This window comes from Petaurus breviceps, unplaced genomic scaffold, assembly GCF_028583685.1.
Source record: "Petaurus breviceps papuanus isolate PSGF00001 unplaced genomic scaffold, PetGlider_PUasm1.0 176, whole genome shotgun sequence".
NCBI classification, from domain to species: Eukaryota; Metazoa; Chordata; class Mammalia; order Diprotodontia; family Petauridae; genus Petaurus; species Petaurus breviceps.
The window spans coordinates 31,992,284-31,999,482 of NW_027185771.1; the positions used below are offsets into that span (position 1 = coordinate 31,992,284).

Genomic DNA, 7,199 nt, shown 5'->3' on the forward strand with positions numbered 1-7,199 from the left:
TTTCACATACAAACGGGATTATTAGGTCCAGAAAAGACTACAATGGAAAAACAAAAGGTACCAGTAAAACATGTTTAAACACACAAAAAAAAATTAGAAAATATTTCAAAGAAAATTAATTGAACTTGTAATGCTTGACCCAGAAGGCAGAAAGAGGAATATTGAATAGAAGCTACAAAGGGGAAAATTCAGGCTCAATATAAGAAAAAAATAACTAAGAATTAGTGCTGCACAAAAGTAGAATGAGCTTTCCACAGAAGACATTAGGTAACTTCCTGTCAAGTACAGTGTCAAGTACAGTAAATTCTTACTGAGGCATAGATTGGATTAAATGGTACTTGATGTCACTTCCAACTCTGGGAATCTGTGATTTTGTGAGGACCTATGATTATTTCCATGCAATAATAAATATCATATTAATTATGACTATTTTTTCATTTAATATTTGCTCCTTAAGATGATCTTACTGATTAATGTTGCTATGTTTCACTGGCTTAATAAAGACATTTTTTAAATTACAGCAGTAAAAAATCAATATCTATATCTGAATCTCATCTAAATAAACATATTGCAAATTCGTGTTCATAGCCTTTGAATTTATGTGAGACATTCCTCTGAATTATTTATTAAACTACATTTTGTCTCCAGTAGATATGAACAGAGAAAATCAAACCAGTATTTCTGGATTCTTCCTTCTGGGTTTCTCTGAGCTACCAGAGCAGCAACAAATTATCTTCTGGTTGTTCCTGTGTGTATACTTGATCACTGTGATTGGGAACCTGCTCATCTTGCTGGCCATCGGCTTAGATGCTCACCTTCATACTCCCATGTACTTCTTCCTGGCTAATCTCTCCTTTGTCGACATTTGCTTTTCATCAGTCACAATACCCAAGACATTGGCAAACCACATATCGAGAAGTAAATCAATCTCTTACATAGAGTGTATGACACAGATATATTTCTTTATCACTTTCATAAACATGGATGGGTTCCTTTTGGGAGTTATGGCATATGACCGCTATGTGGCCATCTGTCGCCCACTCCACTATACCACTATCATGTGCCCTAGACTCTGCATCATTTTGGTGATGGTATCATGGGTCATCACTCACCTGCATGCCCTCTTATATACCCTACTAATGGTCCAATTATCCTTCTGTGCTGACAACACCATTCCTCACTTCTTTTGTGACCCATATCCCATCCTGAAGCTATCCTGTTCTGACACCTACCTTAATGACTTGATGGTGTTCACTGTGGGTGGGATGGTTTTTATGACGCCATTCATGTGTATCACTGTCTCCTATGCCTACATCTTTTCCAAGGTAGTGAAGATTCCATCTACTCAGGGGATAAAGAAAGCCCTGTCCACATGTGGCTCTCATCTCACTGTAGTCTCTCTCTTTTATGGAGCTATCATGGGAATCTATCTACGCCCATCATCCTCCTACTCAGCCCAGGACATGGCTGCCACAGTTATTTTCACTGTGATAACGCCAATGCTCAACCCTTTCATCTACAGTCTAAGAAATCGAGACATAAAGGCATCCTTGAGAAAAATGAAAAGAGAGCTTTTCAAAGATTCGAGAACTGCAGATTTTTAGACTTAAAAGAGGCCTTAGAGGTTATCTAGTTGAACCTATAATAATTACTCAAGCTCCTTGACCTCTTGCTGCCTGTCAGCCCTATAGCTGAGGTTAATTAACCCTGATTGGCAGCCTCTGACCACATCACCCCAATCTAGCATCTATGCAAGGAAAACATAAGGATTCTGAAATCCATACAGTTTCAGCTCAACTTCAAGTCAGGCTTGATGCTGGTCATACTCTGAGCTTGTACAGACTGGGTCTGGTAAGAAGGGTATTGCCCTGTTCTGGTAGAATCATGGATTCTCAAAGGTTAAGGGACTTCAGATATCCTCTAATACAATGCATATCTGAACAGGAATTCCCTCCATCACATCTCCAGCGAGTAGTCATGCCAACTTAAGGTAAAGATTTGCAAGCATAAGGAACTCATTACCTCCCAAGGTTAAACATCCCACTTTTTGATAACTCCAACTGTTGAGAAGTTTCTCCTTATATTCAGTCAAAATTTGTTTCCTTGTCACTCCCACCCAGTGCTTCCAATTCCATCCTCTGGAGTGAAGCAAAATAAACATTGTCCCTCTGCCTTTTAACTAACTTTCAATGACTCCAAAGCAGCTATTAAAAGGTGCTTTTCTATCACCCAACCCCAATGTTTTCTCTACTTCAGGCTAAGCATCCCTACCTACTTTGGCAAATTCCTATATGACATGGTTTCCACTTCTTTTGGCATAGTAGTCACACATAATTACTTGATCTAGGTTACCATTAATCTTACAGAAATATAGCACTCAGAACTCAATATTCCTAATGTAATCTAATCAAGACAAAGTAGAATAAATTCCCTTATTCTGGTTATTCTGCTTTGCTATCTAGCCTGTCTCTCAATCTGGTCCATAAAATCCTGCCTTTTAGTCTTACCTTAATGTAGCCTCAATCTCATTAATGTTTTGGGGTCCTATGAAACACTGTTAATACATATCTAGCTTGCAATCCACTAGAATCCTGATGGCACCTTACACAGAAACTGTCTTCTTCCCCACTGTGTATCTATGCAGTGGATTTTAGAAACCAAAATATTGAATTTTTAATTAAGTTATAAGTGTAAATTTTAACAATAACTTTAATAATCACATCACTCCCTTAATAAAAAAAATCTTCAGTGTATAAGCTTTACCTACATGGCAAATAAAATGCAAATTCTTTACCTAGCTTTTGGAGCTCTCCAGAATCTGCTTCCAATCCATTTTCCTACCCTTATGTCTTTCCATCTCTCTGCATTCCTTCTACATGCCATACTGAATAAGTCTCTCTTCTCATTTCATCCAGCCCTCTGTGCATGTGTTTCCACACACATGTATTCCCAATTTGTAACAGGGTATTGGAGCTAACCCAGATCACTTCAGATATTGATGCCAACTTTTGGAAGAAAACATCATGTATCTTCCTATTACATGGGTGGTCAGAACAGGCTTCACTTTTTTTAAACCGAAGAGTATGACACTAGCTTTCTTCTCAGCTCAGCATCCAGAGAGGGTGAAGGTGCAGGGGATGCCCAATAATTGAGGGAAAATCATTGGTGAAGGCTAGAATTTAAATCCCCAGAGAACTCTGGAGAGAAGTAAAATGCAACATACCTGGCCTTCAGGCTATAAGGATTAAATTATGCATTATTACATAATCATTTCCACTGGGAAAGATTGTTGTCTTCTTCAATCAAATTCCATCTTCAGAGCCACTTCCTTCACAAGTTTTACCTATTCCCCCAGGTAAAAATGTTCTTTCACTTCTCAAATGATCACCTGGGCATTTGTCTACATCTTTCCTTTCACTCCTATATACTATATATTTTATACTTATCTATATCCCAATTCATCTTTCACAGAGGAGTTTCAGTGCCTTGAAAGTATAAACTGTAGTTGTTTGTTTGTTTGCTTGTTTTTCATATTATGTACTGAGCACCTACAACAGTGCCTTATGTATAATGAATGCTTAATGAATGTCCATTGAATTTGCTTTGTATTCATAGCAAGTAGGTGGCAGAACCAGGATTCAAACCCAGGTTGCCTAATAATAAATCCATGAGTGCTCTTTCCATCACATAATATCTTTCACAAGGACCTCATAGGAAACTTTGTCAAATGCATGTTGAAATGCATCCATACTATTCTTATGGCATTCACCCAATCCAAAAATCTAGCAAAACCTGATCAAAAAACATCTCACTTTCCAAATTCAATTCAAATCAGCAAACATTTGGAGAATATATTATAAGGTGTCCCAAAAGTCTTAGTATGGTTTGGGACTATTAAAGATTAAAACCACACTGACTTTGGGGACATTGTACTCATTCTTAAGTGCATTTTAAAGTTCCTGAGCAAAGGGACCGTGTCTTGAAATTCTATCTTCCCATAGCACAATACATTCTGTAGGCATTCAATCAATGTTTCATTATGTTTTTTAAAAGCATTCTGAAGTTAAACAATATTAGTTTTATAGTTAAAAAAACCATTCAACTAGTTATTTTTGGACCATTTCCTTCTTAAATGGCCAAAGTGCCAGGAGTCCTCACATATTTGTGTATTTGTGGTATTACAGACTAGATGATCCTTGAGGAAATTTTCAGCTCTAAATCTATGATTCTGCAACCATGGAGGACAGTTTCTAGTAAAAAAAAAAAAGCTAGTAGTACTATCCCTGATCCTATCTTGCTCAGCATGTTTTATGATCAGTGGCTTAGGTCTGTAGTTCCTGGTAATAATAATGATGACGATGACAATGACAAAATGATGATGACAATAGTGATGATGATGACAGGCCTGGAGTCAGGAAAATTTGAGAGCAAATCCAGCCTCAGACACTAACAAGCTTGTGATCTTGGGCAAATCTGTTTGCTTTAGTTTCCCCAACTATTACTAGTTGGTAATAATAATAGCACCTACTTTCCAGGGTTGTTGTGAGAATCTGATGAGATATTTGTAAAGCACTTAGTACAGTGCCAGGAACATAGTAGGCATTATATAAATGCTGACCATTATGTTGCTCAAGATGATAGTGACAATGGTAATCATGATGATTATGATTGTGATATCCCCTTGTTGATGCCAAAATTTTCTATGATTGCTGTTGTGTTATTAGTGTTGACTGAGAAAACATTATGACAAATACTATATTAACAATACCTTTAAATTTATTTGAATTTTATTAGTTGTACAAGCATTTGACAAGTTGTACACATTTGACAAATAGTGATTTGGGGAAGGGACGGGGAGGGCAGATTGAGGCAATGTAAAAAAATTATTTAAAAATAATATATGTGCAAGACACTAGTTTACATAATAAATATTAACTAATACTATATCATTTAATGAAATAAATCTCTTGCAATAACTTTCTTCTCCAGAAGTCTCCTCCCTCCAGTACCACCCTCACCCAGTCAGGTTCTTCTGACTGTAGATTAGGAAGTATGGACTTGAATGAAGACAAAGAAAATATGATTATAAAATGAGTGATGATATGAAGATAGGAGGGAGAGCAAAAACCAACTTCAGAGGCTATAAAACTTGTCTGAAATCAACTTAAATTCAATTAGCTGAATTTAATAGTCATAAATGTCAAAGTCCTATATTTTAATTAGGCTAAAAGTGTTTCCTAGACATAGAATCATGGACTCAGAATTGGAAGGGACCCCAAAAGTCATCCAATGCAATCCACAGGTGAACAAGAATCTACTCTATACTATAACCAACAAATGGTCATCCAATCTTTACTTAAAAATTCAAGTGAAGGTGAACTCACCACCTTCTGAGGTCACTCATTCCACTTTAGGGTAGTTTGAATAATTGGCAAGTTTTTTGTTACATCAAAGATAAATTTATTTCTTTGTAACTGTCATTCATCGTTCCATGTTCTGCCCACTGGAGCCATCAAAAAAATCACATTCCTAAACTACTTGTCAGCCCTTCAGATACTTGAAGATATAGGTTACGTAAGACAAATGTTTTTCGGGCTGAACATACCCAGTTCTTTGAACTCATCTTTCTATTGTATGATCTCAAGATTTTTCACCACTCTCATTGTCCTCCTCTGGGAAACCTCCAGCTTATCAATGTCCTTCCTAAAGTAAAGGCAATATGCCCTAGTTCATATACTGTTCAATTTGGAGATAGGAGATCTAAGTTTGAATTCTGTTTTGCTAGCTGTGAGATCACAACACAACACAACTTCTAAGTGTCTCCAACTCCTCATCTATAAAATGAAGGTATTGTTCACACTAACTTCTTCACAGGCTTAGTGTGCGGAAAGTTCTTTGCAAACCTCTAAAATGTGTTTGCCTGTGTAAGATATGTTTGTTCACATGAGACACGTAGGTGGTGCAGTACATGGAAAGTGAGATTTGAAATCAGGAAAAGGAGACACTTACCGGCTGTGTGATCCCAGACAAATCACTCAGCCTCTCTCAGACTCAATTCTTGCATTGGCAAAATTTGAAAAATTGCACCTGCCTTACAGGGCTGTTGGTGAGGATCAAATGAGATAATATTTGAAAAGCACTTTCCAAACCTTAAGGCTTTATATAAATGCTAGCTCTTGTTCCTGTTCTTGCTGTTATTTTCTAAATGATATGTGAAGGCAGCATGACTCTCAGTTGGGAGGAAAAGAAAGACCACAGCTAGGTACATGTTCCTTCCCTTTCCTATATGTAAGAATGGTAATGGAATGGAATATAACTATCTGCCTCCCCCCAAAAGAGGTATTGCTGGCCCAGTGGTAGAGTCTGTTCTCCAGTTACTCTTAAGGAGGTAGGGTAGATGCAAAATGACACTGATTGGTTTGATTTCTTTTCACCAAATACTGGTTGCACAAAAGACTATCACAAATAGCAAATAGGGAGTAAATTCATTTATCCAAACAAATAGCAAATAGAAATCAGAAAAAAAATACAGATTAGAATAAAATAGAAAACCTACATAGGGAATGTGGTCTCCAATTGAGAATTGTATGGATAACTCAGACTTAAAAAAGAAGGCACAATCTAACACAAGGGAAATTCCTGAAAGTCTCTTGAGAGATAACCAAGAAATCAAGGACAAGTTAAGGAGCCGGTTTTCCCTGCTTGCCTGCAGCTCCCCCAAGTCTTTTCACATGTCTTTCCTGAAGAATGCTTTGAACCATATGTGTCTCTCCCTCCAAGAAGCTTTAACCCCGATTCCACCTCTCATGCAGAAAAGCCATATAATATGAGCATTCTCTCTACCAATTAGAAGTCACATCTCCCTCTTCAAATGCAGCAACCCATAAAATATCACAGGCATGGGCAAAAGACCAATTACAAAGAGTATAAATGTCATTTATTTTTATGATGGATCAGAGCTCCAGGTATGGATGGACAAAAACATATTGACCTAATGAACACTAAGATGTTTCCTATTACATATTCAGAAATGAATCTTGGTCAATTATGAGCTCAGTGTACATTACAGAACAAGAAGCAACATGAATACAACTGACCATAGGCCTCATTTATCATAAATTGTGGTGATTCTCACAGAAGTGAAACCATACTGTGACCCAAAGAAAATTGGACCTCTGACACAGAAATGATTGGGAAAA

At 37.1% G+C, this 7,199-nt stretch overlaps 1 protein-coding gene across 1 annotated transcript; it reads left to right on the plus strand.

Annotated features, from left to right (window-relative positions):
• Positions 1 to 552: 552 nt before the first annotated feature.
• LOC138159561 (olfactory receptor 1f45-like) lies at positions 553 to 2,295 on the plus strand. The gene is made up of 2 exons (XM_069085913.1): positions 553 to 1,561; positions 2,247 to 2,295. Exons 1-2 carry the CDS (start codon positions 654 to 656, stop codon positions 2,293 to 2,295), a joined length of 957 nt encoding a protein of 318 aa, XP_068942014.1. The 5' UTR covers positions 553 to 653.
• The last annotated feature ends 4,904 nt before the right edge of the window (positions 2,296 to 7,199 follow it).

Coding starts and splice junctions, on each gene's coding strand:
- LOC138159561 (XM_069085913.1), top strand. CDS start 654: ATGAACAGAGAAAATCAAACCAGTATTTCTGGATTCTTCCTTCTGGGT. Junction 1,562..2,246: donor AAGGCATCCTTGAGAAAAAT/GAAAAGAGAGCT, acceptor CCCAATGTTTTC/TCTACTTCAGGCTAAGCATC.